The 16,858-nt window shown below is 47.7% G+C and overlaps 1 protein-coding gene across 7 annotated transcripts in view; it reads right to left on the bottom strand.

Moving 5' to 3' along the window:
* The window catches only part of STOX2 (storkhead box 2), a 263,796-nt gene that overhangs the window by 8,891 nt on the left and 238,047 nt on the right, over positions 1 to 16,858 (bottom strand). For 4 of the 7 annotated variants that reach the window (XM_029934356.1, XM_029934329.1, XM_029934336.1 and 1 more), the window contains 2 exons: positions 14,639 to 14,791; positions 2,918 to 5,183 (listed from right to left, as the gene is read on the bottom strand). In XM_029934356.1, coding sequence (XP_029790216.1) covers positions 2,918 to 5,183; positions 14,639 to 14,771 — 2,399 coding nt within the window. In that variant the 5' untranslated portion in view covers positions 14,772 to 14,791. Of the gene's footprint in view, positions 1 to 2,646; positions 2,696 to 2,917; positions 5,184 to 14,638; positions 14,792 to 16,304; positions 16,353 to 16,858 lie in introns of all 7 variants that reach the window. The other 3 variants (XM_029934343.1, XM_029934349.1, XM_029934363.1) reach the window with 2 other exon arrangements.

The raw sequence follows: 16,858 nt of genomic DNA, 5'->3' as shown, positions 1-16,858 counted from the left end.
AAGCCATAGTGGAGGGCAACCTTAAATATAAGATTTTAAGATTTTATAAGCAGAAGAGGCGAACCAAGACGCTGTGCGGCCGGTGCCCGGGCGGAGAGCGCCCTGCTGGCCCCGTGCCCCACAGCGCGGTATGCAGACACCTACCTCCCTGGCTTCGATACCTGATTTTCACCTTGTGTTTATCAAACCAGTTTTTGGCCTCAGATTTGAAATAGCAGGTTTTTTAGGTCAAGATGTTTCCTGTTCAATATCAGGGCTCCTAGCACAGTTGAAGCTTCTACCTTGTTTTCCCCCCTTTTCCAAACCCTGTAGTTCCCAACAAAAGCGACTAAAGAATTTTGGAAATCTGGCTGAACATGACTTGTGAGCCAGCACTGAAAGCTGGGAGTGTGGAAATCACCTTGCTTGGTCTTTTCTTTTTATTATTATTGTTGTTATTGTTGTTGGGTCTTGGTTGCCCCATGAATTAAGTACTGGAAGATTCGAGTAGATGGCCCACTTAAGACTTCTGTCTCTCATGACAACGGAGAGGGAGCAGCCTCGTAATGCTCTATGGCTACCATACTCTTCATGTCGGGGAGTAAACCTCCCTATAACTCAACCATCCTCCTTCCCAGACCCTACTCAGCATCAGAAAACAACCTAGTCAATTGAGGTGTATAGATAATACACTTTAAAAACAGGAATGGTAAAAAAAAAAAATGTCGACCTAACTTCTAGCTAAAGGATTAAATAAGAAAAGGGTGACATCAGGAATTGTTCTGTAGATTATCTAACTGCGTGAAGTTTACGGGCAGTCTACGTATTCCTATAGAGAAAATCTCCCTAAGTGTAGTGGACGGACACATTCCTAAATGTGAGAAGGCTGTCTCCTCAGAGTGATCTTACCTCCTCCCAGGTCAGAGCGTTTAACCTTCAATACGTTATTAAAGAAATGGAAATAAAACTTATTTCACGAAAGAGTCCTATTCATAAATTCTATACCCTGCATCTCAAATTTAGAGATAAAACAATATATTCTGTGGCGAGACTCGTTCAACGATTTCATGAATGTGTCTATCAGCCCGCACACCGGAAACCTTTCGGCACTGCATAGGCTTCTGAGTTAGAACCCACTGAGCTACGCTCAGTGTCCTCTTAGCAACAGTCTCTGGAGCACCGCAGGCTTCGCTCTGTGGAGGTTCGAGGGCCAAGCGGGCACTGTGCGGGGCTGAAAACTGTGGGGTGTAAAGCACTGTGCAGGCAGAGTCTACTTGGTAAGCAGTAGTCGAACATAAGGTACAGGCAAAATAAACCACACCTTCCACATGCGACGGTTTTGAACGTCCACCATCAATTACAAACCTTCAATATGCCTCTCTTGTGCCCACGGTTAGAAAGTCAAGAGAAAAAAAAGAGCAGAAGACAGAAATAGAAAGAAAAGCATACATTTGATTTGATTTGGGGCTTAAAAAATACTCAGCAAAAGTTGTATTTTAGAAAAGCCATTAATAGGTAGACTAGTAGTTTTCAGACTGAGTGCCGTGGCCCCCTGAGCTCAGTTAGGGCTCCTCAAGGGACAGGCAGAGGAGATGTGGGGCTCCTGGCCTCATACCGTCTTCAGCCAGGGCACATCTCTGTGGTTTGCTTAGACATTAGACTCCCACACACGTGTTAACTTGGGAAAAAAAAGGTTACATGGCAAAAATCATCATCATCATAATCAAGAACTAGCCCTTTAAGAAATAATAAAGGTCTAATATGGGACAGACAGATTAACGATTCCCAATTCTGATTTAGCAATGCTCCATCCCCAAATTATCCAGAGTAAAGTGAAATCACAACAGAACTACACTGAATTCGTAATAATTAAAATAATGTATGAAGCATGTAGTCATATCTGTGTACTTGTTAAAATGATAAAACATATCACAGAATCTTGGGAATCGTAACTCAAGAGAAATGTCAACCTCCCAGTAGTATTTCTGCATCTCAGAGTCACCAATCTGGAGTAGAATTCAGAAGCAAGATTAGGTCCCCAGTTGCTTTTGGAGGAGAAGGAAGAGTTAAGGAGGAAAAAAAAGGAGGTTGCATAGATTCTCTTTAGATTTCTTAAGCCCTGAACCCCCTTAGTGTGCGGGACACGCCCCTCAGGCATTACACACTCTGTTAACCCTCTGCTGAATTACCAGCTGTTATTAGAGTGCCTCAGTGGGCCTTATCAATTCTGCAGGAGGAGACAGAAAAGTGTAGGCACACGTTTTCATCTAATGGACGAAGGGCCTCTCATCTTTCTGCTAGAGACACAAGGCTACATTTCTCTGTGGGCCTGACGTGTATGAGCAAAGAGGGGAAGGGGGCGCCCAGAGTGAGGGCTGCTGTGGCAACAGGCACTGGAGCCCCCAGAAAGGCGCTGAGATCTGTCATTCCCACTAGAGGGGCCCCTGTCCTTGAGTCAACAAATTTACCACCCAACCCCCAACTGACTACTGACCACTCATTCTATTCCAAAAGTTACTATCTTTGAGGACCTAAAAACAAAATCAAAACCCTTCTTTTACTGGCATGGTGGGGGGGGGGCAATATACACACAGCAGAAAAATACTGGAAAATGTTGGTCCTAGTTAGATTGGCCTGATGCCAGTTTGAGGGAGGGAGCCAACCCACCAGTCCAGATTGGTGATTTCTACAGCTGCAGAAACATGGGTTTCAATTCCTGAAAAAGAAGTCAGAAACAGGTTGTTAACGATGCAGCTCACGCAACCCTCACCCGCATTCACAGAACTAAAACTGTGAAATCAAAACCATTTCAAGGTATTTGCATAAAGCCCCAGGCCCTGGTAGGTAGGTAGGTAGGTAGGTAGGTGGGTGGGTGGGTGGGTGGGTGGGTGTGTGTGTGTGTGTGTGTGTGTATGAGTGAAGGGATGCCTCTCCCTACCGTGGGGAGTTGAATCCACTGTCCACGGTGATACTGCTGCTGTCCATGCTGTCGAGGCGCGCCGAATGGGTGGCCCTCTGGGTGCTGCTGCTGTCGCTTTCTTTTGGGGCAAGGAGGGTGAGGTTCTTCTCAAATTTCCTCTGTAAGTCTCTTTCCTTCTCCCTCTCAAGGAGCCACTGCATGGTGCCTACATCATCTCTGTTTTTCTCCTCCTCCGTGTTTTTGTTGGCTCCTTCCTCAGAGTCGTCATCATCAGAGACATTGTAATAGTCAAAAGAGGCTTCCTGGTTCCCCCCGGACTCCTGCTGACGCTGGGAACCAGGCACGGCAGGTGCCACTGAGGTCCCCAGGGAGGGCTCCAGCTTCTCGCATCGGCCCGGCAGTGTGTCGGCAGGTGTCTTCGGGAGAGATTTGAGGAGGGACAGGCTCGATTTGTGATAGCTGTTTACAGACAAGGTGCTGTGAAGAGGTTTGAACAGTGTGTCTTTGCTGAATATCTCTTTCCTCTTGTCCAGGCTGCTGGGCTCCGCGCTGTGGTGCTGGACGAGGCGTCCATTGGCGATCCCTTCTGCCACTGCGCCCGGGACAGCTGGGCCCCCACCTGGCCCTTTTGGTGACTCCTCCTTGTGCCCTACAGGCTCCCGGGATGAATGCGGGGCCTGCCTGTCGGACAGAGGCAGCTTTTTTACCCCTTCCGCCAGAGTCAGGGTGTCATGGTCCTCTTTAGTCTTCCCCAGAGGCGATGGTGCCGTGAGGACCGTCTCGCTGGAGGTGTTGCACTGGAAATAGTCATCTGTAGCTGTTTTCGTTGGACAAGAGTTGAGTTCCCCATAGGATGGCAAACTCTCAGGTGGTTTGCCTGGCTCCAAGAGGCTACAAGCACTGGAAGGCTCCTTGCTGCCACTGACTATTTCTGGAATACACACCTCTTTATAGCTCGCGGACGAAACATGAGCCCTTTGATGACCAATTGCTTGTGCAGGCCTTAACGTGCTGTCATCCATGTAGGACTGGCTGGGGGTTTGGTCGTCTTGGCTACAGCCCTCAGCCAGGTCTTCGGGGGTCCCCAGAGAAGAAGCACCCAGCGGGCCCTTTGAGTTATCCATTGATCTGGATCTCTCCTTGGCTTTGTTGGATCTCTCATTCCTGGACCTTCGGTCCTGGGTATGGCTGTGGCTTCGGTGCACTTTTGAGTGGGAGCTTCCCCTGGAAGGTTCAGGAAAAGGCATCTCAGTTCTCCTTTTGGCCAGTTCCCCAGACACGTCCCATTCTGGTGTCATGGGGAAGTGAGACTCGATCACGTCCGTGTTGCTGTGCATGATGAAGTTATCTCCTTTGTGTTCGATGATGAAGCAGCCCTCCCTGGAGGCCCTGGTAAGCGGGTCACGAAAGTCATACTCTCTGTCACCTGGGGTGTCCAGATGAGAACCGTCCGAGGGGTCTCCCTTAGACACGCGCGTCTTGCTGTGGGACCGGGACTTCCCGTGGGACTTTCGATGAGTCCTACTCTTTTTACTCCTTCCGCTGTGATGGGCAGAGGACCCGGCTTTGCTCCGATGCGCTTTCTCTTCTTCAAGTTTCTTCATTAGTGCAGTGTGCCTCATGACGTTTTCCACGGTCAGGTCCGGGTTAATACGCCTAATGATTTCCATTTCCACCTCCCTCGGGATAGTAGCTGGCGTGTCTTCGTCACGCAGGGGCCACTCCTCGGGAGGAAACTGGGCAGAAAAGTTGGCTAGCTGTTTGGTCTTATCTTTTTTAAAACTCAGCCGGAATAACTTCAGCCCAAATTTTTTGGACTGCTTTTCGCCATCTTTAGGTTTCGAGAGAGTTTCCGTCTTGTACGAAAAGTTGACGGTGCTTTTGCTCTTGTCGGTGGGGGGGGCCTGGCAGAGCGAAGGGGGACAGTAGGGGTCTTTGCAGTCCTTGGCGGGTCTCCTCTGCAGCGTCGAGGCGTGCATGCTATGCACGTCTTCTCTGCAGCAGTGGCAAGAGTCGCAGTGGTTTCTCGGCAACGTTCTTTCCCTGACGCAGCCTGAGGCGGACGGCGTGACGGTCCCGGGTTGCGGGGAGGTACACTGAGACCTGTCAGGTATCCGCTCGTCCAAATGGTACCATTTACTGTTAGTTCTTATGAGAGAAGGAGTGATGAAGTAAGTCTGCGGCGTCACGATGAAGTAGCCATCCGGAGTGGGGTAGATCTTCCTCTCCCGCACCAGCGTGTTCAGCGTGTGCCGGAGAATCTCTTGGCTTGGGGTGGGGACACCTAAAAACCAAAGGAACACACTCGTGAGAATGTAGAGGGGCCTTGTTGTCGGTTCTCGATTTTTCAGAATCTGCTATGGACCGAACGTTTGTATCCCCCCAAAACATTCATATGTGCAAATCCTAATCTGGGGTGTGAGGGTGGGGCCCTCAAGATGCGCCCTTGTCAGAAGAGGAAGAGACCAGAGCTCCCCACCCTCCACCATGTGAGGACACGGCCGGCTTCCAGCCAGGAAGAGGGCCCGCCCCGAACACCAGATCTGCAGGTGCCTTGTTCTCAGAGCTCCCAGCCTCCAGGATCATGAGAAATAAATGTCTGTTGCTTAAGCCGCCTGGCCTATGGGATTTTTTACAGCAGCCCAAACTAAGACAAAATTCTACGACTTTTGCCAAGCTTCACCATAACATCGCATGGCAAGCCAGCAGGATTCAAAGACACTCGGGAAGAGAGAACAGAGGTCCGGTGCAGTGAGATTGCTACCGCTGTGACACAGTCTTTCCTAAACAGAGCCTTGAAAAGGCAGTTTTTTTTTAAAGAAGGGAAAGATGAAAAATGCTTTGCATGATATAATATACATTTACAGAAAAGCCTTGCTCAATACAGAAAACAATGGCGGTGGGTTGGAAGAGCTAACTTGGAAATCAAAAACCAACAGGACATACACAGAGGCCACCATATACACTTGAAGCTACTTTATACACTCATTCTTCAAGATTAATCTTACTTAATAAACTTAACTTTGTAAGTCACATAAAAGGGCAATTAGACTTGACCACCGTTCATGATGTACTCTCCAATTCTGAAATCATTACCTTCAGGTTATGACTACATTATTCATGAAGTCTGGGTGAGAACGTTCTCCTTTTGGACTAAGTCAGCAGGATGGAGGTAGTTTTTCTAACTCACAACCAGAGAGCCCTAATAAGTGCATCTGTGAAAACCTAGAAGCTTCTACATCTGTCTGGTCACTGAGTCCGAAAATGCCGTATTCATTAGAGTAGAAATTCCAGAAGAAAATGCCAGATACTTCCCGGTACCATGACTGATAGTGTGTTCAAAGGGTTTTGTGTGCATGTTTATGCCTTTTCGCTTGCTTTGTGTTTCTTTCTTTCCTTCCTTCCTTTCTATATTTATTTATTTTTGAGAGACAGAGAGAGACAGAGCACAAGTGGGGGAGGTGCAGAGAGCGGAAGAGACACAGAATCAGAAGCGGGCTCCAGGCTCTGATCTGTCAGCACAGAGCCCGACATGGGACTTGAACTCACAAACTGTGAGGTCATGACCTGAGCCCAAGTTGGATGCTTAACCGACTGAGCCCCCCAGGCGCCCCGATGCCTTGTCTTTCTTAAGAGACAGAATTACAAGTATAAATTCTTGAGAGTATAAACTCTCCAGGTTATAGAACATTTACTTATTGCTTGGATATTCTCCATTCCTCAGTGCCAGGCACACCGGAGGACAGCAGCACTGACTAGTTTGATCTGGATGGTATGATTTGGAAATAGGTCAGTTTGAATCATACTGCCATTATTCAACAGTGTCTGACCCACAAAAATGTAATTTCATGTGATTCGATCTGTAGAGTAATGGTAAGGGTAGAGTAATGTGGAGACCAAAAGCCTGGCGCCCAGGGCCACACTGCAGGACTGAAACCCCAGCTCCATCACTGTTGGCTGGTGGCAGGGGTTGAATTATGCAAAACCCCACACACCATGCCATCCCTCCAGCTAGACCTAATCCCCTGGACTTCAGCAGGTGACCTGGTTTGAAGACAGAGTCCTTAGAGAAGTAAACCAGTCAAAATGAGGTCATCAGGGTAGGCTCTAGTCCAACATGACCAATGTTCTTCTAAGGAGGGGAAAGTGGACATGGAGACATGCAGGGAGAGAAGACAGTGTGAAGAAACACTGGTAGAAATGTCCATCCACCTGCCAAGGAGAGAGGTCTGGAACGGTTTCTAACCTCACAGATCCTGAAAGGGACCAACCAACTCTGCTGATACCTTGATTCTACACTTCCTGAACCGTAAGAAAATACGTTTCTGTTGTTTAAGCCATCTGTACTTTGTTACGGTTATGCTAGAAAGTGAGTACTGGCTTTGAGAAGAACACGGTGCAACTTTGATGGGGATTGCATGGAATGTGTAAATTGCTTTGGGTAATAATGACATTTTAACAATGTTTATTCTTCCGATCCGTGAGCATGGAATGTTTTTCCGTTTCTTTGTGTCTTCTTCAATTTCGAACTAGGCAATAGCACTGCTAAGGATTTACCCAAGGGATACAGAAATGCTGATGCATAGGGGCACATGTACCCCAATGTTCATAGCAGCAATGTCAACAATAGCCAAATCATGGAAAGAGCCTAATGTCCATCACCTGATGAATGGATCAAGAAAATGTGGTATATATACATCATGGAGTACTACATGGCAATGAGAAAGAAGGAAATCTGGCCATTTGTAGGAAAGTGGATGGACCTTGAGGGTGTCATGCTAAGCGAAATAAGTCAGGCGGAGAAGGACAGATACCATATGTTTGCACTCATAGGTCTAACAGGAAGGAGAAACCTAACAGAGGACCATGGGGAGGGGAAGGGGGAAAGAGAGTTGGGGAGAGAGAGGGACACGAATCATAAGACACTACTTGAATACTGAAAACGAACCATGGACTGAAGGGGGAGGGGGAGGGAAGGAGGGGGTGATGGTCATCGAGGAGGGCACTTGTGGGGAGAAGCACTGGGTGTTATATGGAAACCAATTTGACAATAAACTATTATTTTAAAAAAAGAAAGAAAGCAGGCGGGTACTGCTGGTGTCACCTTAGGCAACTTACCTAACCTCTCTGAGCCTCAGTCCACAGTCATCAGGATATGGATAATGACCACATGTGCCCTCACAGTGTAGTTGTGAGTTTAAATGAGCTTAAGGCAGGGGTGGCTGAGTGGCTCAGTCAGGTAAGCCTCCAACTCTTGGTTTCAGCTCAGGTCATGATCTTGTGGTTCATGGGATTGAGCCCCACGTCTGGCTCTGTGCTGACAGTGCGGAGCCTGCTTGGGACTCTCTCTCTCCTTCTCGCTGCCCCTCTCCCGTCCACTATCTCTTTCAAAATAAATAAATGAATAAATTTTTTTAAATGAGCTTACAGTATGGTAAGCAGTGCCTCACATATCCTGGGGGCTCCATGAACTGGAACTATCCAGTCTCAACTTTGGAGCAGGGCTCATGGAAACCCAGATTACCGTCAAAGGACATTGTGCAGCAACCTAGAACAGCAGGGTAAACTAACGTCAGGCTCCTCCAATCCTTCCAAAACCATGGAAGTGGGATATGACAGCATCAGCCCACGAATGTGACGTATCACACTCACCCGTCTGTGTTGCCATCGTCAGAAGGTGTCCGTGGTGGCGAGGTGGGAAAGGCAGCATTGCTTATGAACAATGTATCGTTTAGTATAATTACTTAATTTTTGAGCTGCAGAGTTTCTCTTTAGTCTAGGGCTCTGCTCTTAAGAGCTGTACTCTGGTTTTCACGCAAATGGCGTCCAGGCTGGTATAACAATTTCAAAAAATTTTATGACAGTTTCTGCACAAAATGAACTCCATATGAATCTGTGATATAACCTAAACCATATATATGAAATTCTTGAGTGCTGTCATAAAATTTAAAAATGTTCGCATATAAGAGGAGCAACTTCAAAGGGCTTCTAAGCCCCACTACCTACCAGGGCCTCCTGCTGAACAAGTCGGGGGGCACCATTCACACTGACACAGACTAAAACGCCCTGGATGAGACAGCGTTCACACCACAGACTCCCAAATGATGCCACTTGGGTTGCATGGCGAAGCAATCTGGGTATCAAATCCACACTGAAAACGAACTCTATCTTACACGGCAGCTTGCTCACAAGCAACACCGTATCAGAAACAAGTTTTTCCGGAACACGGCAAGCCTCGTTTATAGGAGTTCATGACTGGGGCGCCTGGGTGGCTCAGTCAGTTAAGCTTCTGACTTCGGCTCAGGTCATGATCTCACAGTTTGTGGGTTCGAGCCCCACATCAGGCTCTGTGCTGACAGCTCAGGGCCTGGAGCCTGCTTCGGATTCTGTGTCTCCCTCTCTCTCTGACCCTTCCCTGCTCACACTGCCTCTCTCTCAAACATAAATAAAAAAACATTAAAAAAATATGAGAGTTCATGACCGACCAGTTTACTGTGCTGTCAGAATAAAGGAGAGCTGAGAGGTAGTCCAGAAGAATACCTGTTACTAGGAGCCAGAACCGTAACCGTATTACAGAATTTGCTGACGGGAGACCTTACAAGTGCTCATCACAGAAAACCTCCAAAACTATACAGAATCATGACCACAATGTCGTCATGTTTACTTACTATTAGAATAAGTGCTCCAGATAAATGGAAAATAAGAACGAGTTTCCAAAGAGAATTTACATCTAAAATCTTCATGTCTTGAATTCTTATGTGTATCCGTCAAACAATGTCTAATTTGAAAAAAAAAAAAACAAGCTAGAAACATCTCTTGTCCAATCCACCTTCCACGCTTCTGCCTGTGAATTTCAAAGCTTTAACTGAAGGTCACGGATATTTATGATGCCTCTATTATTATGAAGGTGACTGTATCCTCAGTTGTCTGAAATCCAGACTTCCACGAGAGGGCTGCAGGGCCCCCCTGGGAAAGATGGCTGTGATGGGGTCTTTCAGAGTTTGCACATTCAACCACTTCCAGATTCTATTCCCAAAGTTCGTCATGAATTTGGATTTTGAGGGCTTCAAGAACAAAAAGATAAATTCTGTATCCAAGTAAGGCTGACACCCAACTTCTCTCCTTTTCCACACCTTTACACCTTCCAAAGCAACACCAGAGACCTAAAAACACCGCATGACAGCACGATGTGACTTAGACTTACATATTTCTTTAATCCCACAAATCCGAAAATTGTTGGAATGGCGCATTTACGTACACCTTCTACATGTTAAGCATTTTAGATGGAAACTTTCAATGGGCTTCTCTGGATTATTTCTTCTCGTTGGCTAAGAACACTGGCTGACGGAGAATTTCCAAGAACCGATGTAAGGGGATGAGATGGGAGACAGAATATGAAAAATGTATATATATCCCCTAGTCATGTATATATATGTTAATATTCTCTAGCAAATTCGAAAGCCAACCTCAGCCCCGTTAGCAGCCCCTCGGTCTCTTTCTCTGAGGGTGAGCATTTCGAAGATCCAATCATAACAACCCAACAAGCACTAGTCCGATTTAAGTGATCCTTCCAGATGGATGGATGATGAGTACTTACTTAGCTGAGAAGCAAGTACTTATTCTTTTTTCTACCTTAAAAAAATTCTTGTTTCTGTAATGGAAATTCCAAAACTCAACAAAGATAGAAAGGTGATAAAAGGGTTTACATTTCAGTAGGTCAGGGATTTTGACTAGGAGACTTTTCACTAAAAACTTTCTTTAGAATATGGGTGTCCATGGGTGCCTGGGTGATTCAGTTGGTTGAGTGTTCTGATCTCAGCTCAGGTTATGATCTCGCGGTTCATGGATGTGAGCCCCGCGTTGGGCTCTGTGCTGACAGCTCAGAGCCTGAAGCCTGCTTCGGATTCGGTGTCTACCTCTCTCTCTGCCCCTCTGCCACTCATGCTCTGTCTCTCTGTCTCTCTCTCAAAAATAAACATTTAAAAAAAAAAGAATATGGACGTCCAAAACAGAAATAGAGGCCCAAATCTAGACTATTCTTTTTACCTATAACATATACATTAAATATGAGCATTCAAGTGTTTTAATGATATTCAGTTAGCCTCCAAAACGTTTTCAAGCAGTAAGCTGTAAAAAAGTAAACAGTCTTACCCTAAGACAAAAAACCTCACATAAATATGATACTTAAATCCCTCCAGAGTTTTAGCACTGTCTTTGAAAATACATTTTCAAATAGAATTTGAATAGTAGTTAAGTTTCTAAATTGTTTTTTTCTGCAGTACTTTAAATGATAGCACAAGGAAGGAAGAAAATCAAAGGGAGAAAAGAAAAGAACAAAGGAAGAGAGATAAGGAAGGAAGAAGGAAGACAGACAGGAAACAAAACCTCATTTTATGAAACACTAGTTTAAAATATGGGGCTATTGGGGCACCTGGGGGGGGGGCTCAGTCAGTTAAGTGTCCGACTTTAGCTCAGGCCATGATCTCATGGTTCATGAGCTGGAGCCCCGTGTCAGGCTCTGGACTGTCAGCTCAGAGCCTGGAGCCTGCCTCAAATCCTGTGTCTCTCTTTCTCTCTGCCTCTCCCCCACTCAACTCTGTCTCCCTCTCTCTCTTCAAAAATAAATAAACATTAAAAAATAAAACAAAATAAAATGTGGAGCTATTGCTGAACGAAGTTTTAAATCATTACTACATGCCCTAAACCAGTCGCTGGCAAACTTTTCCCCTTAAGAGCCAAATGTAATTGTTTTACTTTGTGAGGCATCTGACCTCCCAGCTCCAACTATTCAATTCTGTAACTGCCGCATAAGCAGCTAACGACAGTACAGGAACAAATAGGAAAGGCTGTGTTCCAACAAAGTTCCAAATAAAGCTTTATTTACAAGCACAAACGGTGGGCCACACTTAGCCTGCACCCATGGTTTGCCACCCCCTGCCCTAGACTCAGATTTGTACAGCGCCCCTGCAATCTGGGGTTGACCAATTAGTCATCAGTGTCACAAAGATGAAAAAGGTGAGGCTAGCTCTTCCGGGTCCATCTGACCACAAGGCTCTGAGATCTAAGTTCATGTGCCATGAAAGTTCGCAAAGCAGTTGTTCCTCTAAGTACAGGTGACTGAGGAGTTTCTCTACAAAAGTATTTCAACTTAGTGATTTTGCAATCAACTGCTTGGCAATTTACTATTTTCTTTTGCTATTCTACACCATGTATTCTTACATACTTGGCTCTGGGTTCTTTCCATTCTCTATTCCATGGCCCAGTAATGAGAGAGGTGTAACCAATTTTGGAAAAGCTATGTGATCTCTCATGAAGTTACATAAAAAGAGATTTTAACGGCCGGTGGAGCGTTTGATGTCAGAAGAGGCCGAGCGGGTCTAAGGCCATCGGAAGGGTCTCTCTTCACAAGGGCGTTACTTCTGTGAACGGCACCTGTCTCCTTAGATGACTCTCACCTGGGACACTGCTTATCTGACCACTGACAGGAAAAGGGTTTGCCTTTAAGTTAACAAAGACAGACAACCGGACAGTAAAGAATATTCAGAGATAACGTTAGAAAGGTTAAGGTAGTTTATGGGTTGCAAAAGGTCAGTTCGTGTTAGAGTTCTTAAACAGTACACATAATTTCAAACCATGTTAATTAGAAAGCTGAAGAAGGAAGAAAAATCACTGGGAGAGAAATGTAAAGTGCCTTTGGGGCAAAAGGAAAAGTGGGGAGATTCAGTATGATAGATGAGTATTTAGTTTAGAAGAAGCCCTTCTGGGGGCGCCTGGGGGCTCAGTCGGTGAAGTGCCCGGCTCTTGACCTCAGCTCAGGTCATAATCTCACAGTTTGTGAGATCGACCCCCCTCCCCCCCATTTTGGGTTCTGTGCTGACAGCTCGGGATTCTCTCTCTCCCTCTCTTTCTCTGCCCTTCTCCACTCGAGTGTGGGAGCTTTCCCTCAAAATAAATAAATTAATTAATGATTTTTTTTGTTTTTATTTATTTTTGAGAGACAGACAGACAGTGCAAGCAGGGGAGGGGCAGAGAGAGAATGAGACACAGAATCCGAAACAGGCTCCAGGCCCTGAGCTGTCAGCACAGAGACTGATGTGGGGCTCGAACCCACAAACCGTGAGATCATGACCTGAGCCGAAGTCGGATGCTCAACGGACTGAGCCACCCAGGTGCTCCAATAAATGAATATTTTAATAAAAGAAGTAGTCCTCTTGCCCTCTGCCATGGGTGGGATGCATTTTCTTACACCTTGACCTTGAGTCTGTCCAGGTTTGCGTTAGCCGATGGAACGTTAGTGGGTATGGTGTGACCGCAAGGCTGAAGAGCCCCCGTATAACCACACTTGTTCTCCTGCAGCCTGTCGTCCCTGGGAGAACAGGCCTCTGCTTGTCCCCCTTTTCCAAAGAGGACAGGGCACAGGTGGGGCAGGGCTACCTGCGCAGGTCCGGTCAGGATCAGCTGACTCCTGGACACAGATGCTCACCGCTGTGCGCCACTCATGTTCTGACTGGTACCCAAAGCGAACTGACACAGCCCACAGCTCCTGTTTCACCAAGGTCTCTTCTAGGCTGAGTGAGAACTGTGTCAAGGGCTCATTTTTCGTGTAAGCTCCATTTCCATCCAGGTATATGTTGAGGCCAAGCTGGCCAACTGGTAGCCCAGTAATGTGTTTTATTGGACCTGCGAGTCGCTGGCACGCATGTGTTAAAATGCACACACACCCACAGCACGCACACACAACGGCCGATCGTTAAGGAAATTTACAGGCATCACAGGAAGTTGACCTTCCGGATTCTCTTGAAAAAGCAGTGGAAGATCTGAAGCTCTGGCAGGGTCTGACATTTTTGGGGTGCAGGGGGCAGTACCCGGAGCTGAGTGGAGGGCTGTCCCCTGCCCCCCGAGACAGGGCGTGCAGTCCTCAGCGCATCACTAGTCCTAACGTCTCCTGGTGCTGGAGGCATCGAATGCCGGTCATACAGCAGCCGGCCTACTGCCCTCTTATTATAATATTTAAGAGAAAAGGAAACATTTTATTTTCTTTTAAAATGAGATCTTAACTAACTTATCAAATATCGTATGATTAAAACTCATCAAGCCATGACACAAGCACGTGAGATACGTTTATTTCTGACCTTACGGTCTCTTTAGTGTAATCCCTTGGGACTAAACTTTTCTGACATGCTCCCACATATCACGTATTTAAAGAAGGTTAGGGGCGCCTGGGTGGCTCATTCGGTTAAGCATCAGATTTTGGCTCGGGTCATGATCTCACGATCCGTGGGTTCAAGCTCTGCATGGGGCTCTGTGCTGACAGCTCAGAGCCTGGATCCTGCTTCAGATTCTGTGTCTCCTTCTCTCCCTGCCCCTCCCCCACTCATGCTCTGTCTCTCTCTCTCTCAAAAATAAACAAACATAAAAAAATTTTTTTAAATAAAGAAGGTTGTATTGAAGTTGACTAGAACCTTGGTGGACTTTGCCAGCATTCTTCATGGGTCCTGACTGCATTTCGTCTTCTCGGTGCCGCTTACAAAAAGCATCACACTACTACCGGAAGACGGCCCCTTATCTCTGAAGTAACAGAGGTGCCTGCTTTTTAATGACAGCCCTAAGAAAAGTTTCTGGTCACTTCTGGCAAAGAATGTTTTTTCCCTAGTCCATTTCCTGAGAGGAAGGGCCCAGGTGCGGTCCCAGAGTGGCGGCACACACGTCTGTGGGAAGGGCTGCGTCCCCTCCCGTTACCTGGGAAACACGTGGTCAGGTGCTCCGTCAGCGCCTCCTGGGTGACAGGTTTTCTGGCCGAGTTCATTGCCGAGATGGCCAAGCACAGGATCTCCCCGAGTGGAATGAACTGAGACTGACTGATGGGAGACATGCTGATTGGTGACACATCACCTGTAGGAAGACAATGGTCAAAGAAGCAGCTCATTAAAAGACCCAGCCTTTTGTCACGTGTGCACGCTCACTCTCACACTCACTCACACACACAGAGCCACACACCATGACCCTGCCCTGTTCCCTGTATCACGAATACAGTCAGCTCTGAACACGGACGCCGGTTACGGCCACACAGTGATGCCCCCAGGGGCAGTGGAAACTCCAACGGCCCCGACACAGAGAACCTGACCAGAAACCCACTGAAGGGCGTACGACACGAAACTGAAAAACGGTCTGTTTAGGAACTGCTGCTCCCATCTCCACAAATGCACTTGTGTGAACGTGAGGATTCATCCATTCAGACATTGAGTGGCTCTTTCTGGTCAGCCATCTCTGGGGCCTTGGGATTCAATGACAGACTCTGGGACAGAGAAGACAGGGCGGCGGTGTAGCAGCACAGGATGGCGGGGGCGGCTTGGGAACTGGAAGGGAGAGGTTCCCCGAGGACTTGCAGCCTGAATCCAGTGCTGCAGTGGGAGTGGGCCTGGTGGCTGGGAGGTGGGGGGGACACTGGCTGCAGGCGGCTGCTTTCTGGGGCACAGTAGGAAGGGCACAGGATCAACCCCAGTGCCCACGGCCTTTATCCCATGAGGGACGGTGAGCCACAGAAAGAATTCCAGGAATGACAAAGTCAGATGTGAATTTCAGAAGCCAGATGGACTGGAGGGAGCAGGAGAGAGCAGGGCACCATCCGCAAGGGACCCTGGCCTCCCACCCGTGTCTGTGACTAAGAGACTCAATGGCAGCTGGACAGGCTGAAGACCCAGCAATGAGGGGCCAGTGGCGGCCCCTGAGCAGCATCGACGTGCGACGTGAGGGCCTGTCTTCATTTCTGTGACCTTTATGTCGCGGGGTGCTGCTTTTTCAGTTATGTTCCAAGGGCTCCTTGAAATCCCTGGAGCAATCTCAGGGATGGGGCCCCGGCAGAAGGAGAGGCTGGAGGGGCAGGAAAGCCTGATCCTGACATGTCGGGGCCACCTGTTTCACACATCGGGCTCAGTAGGGTCTCCCTCGTCAAAGGACCCCACAGACGGAGGGTCAAGTTATCAGCGGAACAGAGGAGCTGAGCTGATGTCCCACATGTATTCACATAATCTCTGCATTTTTGTTTCCTGAGCCTGATTTCACTTGTGTAATAAACTACCATAGGGCTGGCCTGGGTTCTGGCCAGCCTGTGGCACTGAGCGTACCCTCCTAGGACAGTGTCGGGGGTCGGAGTGGACCAGCCTCCTCACTGTTGGGCACTTCGAGCTGTCTCCGGCCATGATCCCTGGTTTGCTAGGAGCCCTGAGGCCCTTTGAGAAAGAACCGGACCGTGCTTGGATGGACTAGATGGGAAAAGGTTTGATGGATGAAGCCAGGCTCTAGGGCCGGGGAATGAAAACCCCCCAGAGCAGGGGTACATTTAACAGGTGCAGGGTTGAAACAGCAGGAAGCTGGGGTCAAAGGCCAGAGCCCTGACACGGCCCACCTGGCGCAGCTCAGTTCGGGGCTCCAGTTGGCTCTGTGGCTCCGTGCTCTGCAAGATGGGGAGGAGAAGGTGGTCAGAGCAGGAGGGGGGTGGTACCCAGACCCAGAAGGAGAGAACCACAGAAAGCAGGAAGTGACTAGAACATGTGAGCGTTTGGGGCAATGGAACACAAAGAGAAGCATCTTAAAGAGACGCCTCTCGCAAACACTGCGATAGCAGTGGGTCGAAGTGAGAACGGGGAATTCTGGCTGTCCCTGTGGAGATGAGCTTCACTCACTGGCTGGTAAAGCTCAGTTTGTACTCGTGACTCAAAAATGAAAGAACTCTATGGGCTGAGACCATTTCAGTGGGCAAGCATGCTACTGCCTAGAACAGCGTGTATTTTCTTTTTTTTAAGTTTATTTATTTTGAGAAGAGGGGAGGGGCAGAGAGAGAGAGGGAGAGAGAAAGAGAGAGTAAGAGAGTGAGAAAGTGAAAGAGAGAGACTCCCAAGCAGGCTCTGCACTGTCAGCACAGAGTCTGATGCAGAGCTCAAACTCATGAACCTTGAGATC

The sequence above is a fragment of the Suricata suricatta genome, chromosome 1 (genome assembly GCF_006229205.1).
Source record: "Suricata suricatta isolate VVHF042 chromosome 1, meerkat_22Aug2017_6uvM2_HiC, whole genome shotgun sequence".
Classification (NCBI taxonomy): domain Eukaryota; kingdom Metazoa; phylum Chordata; class Mammalia; order Carnivora; family Herpestidae; genus Suricata; species Suricata suricatta.
This window is presented reverse-complemented; position numbering and strand designations above follow the sequence as displayed.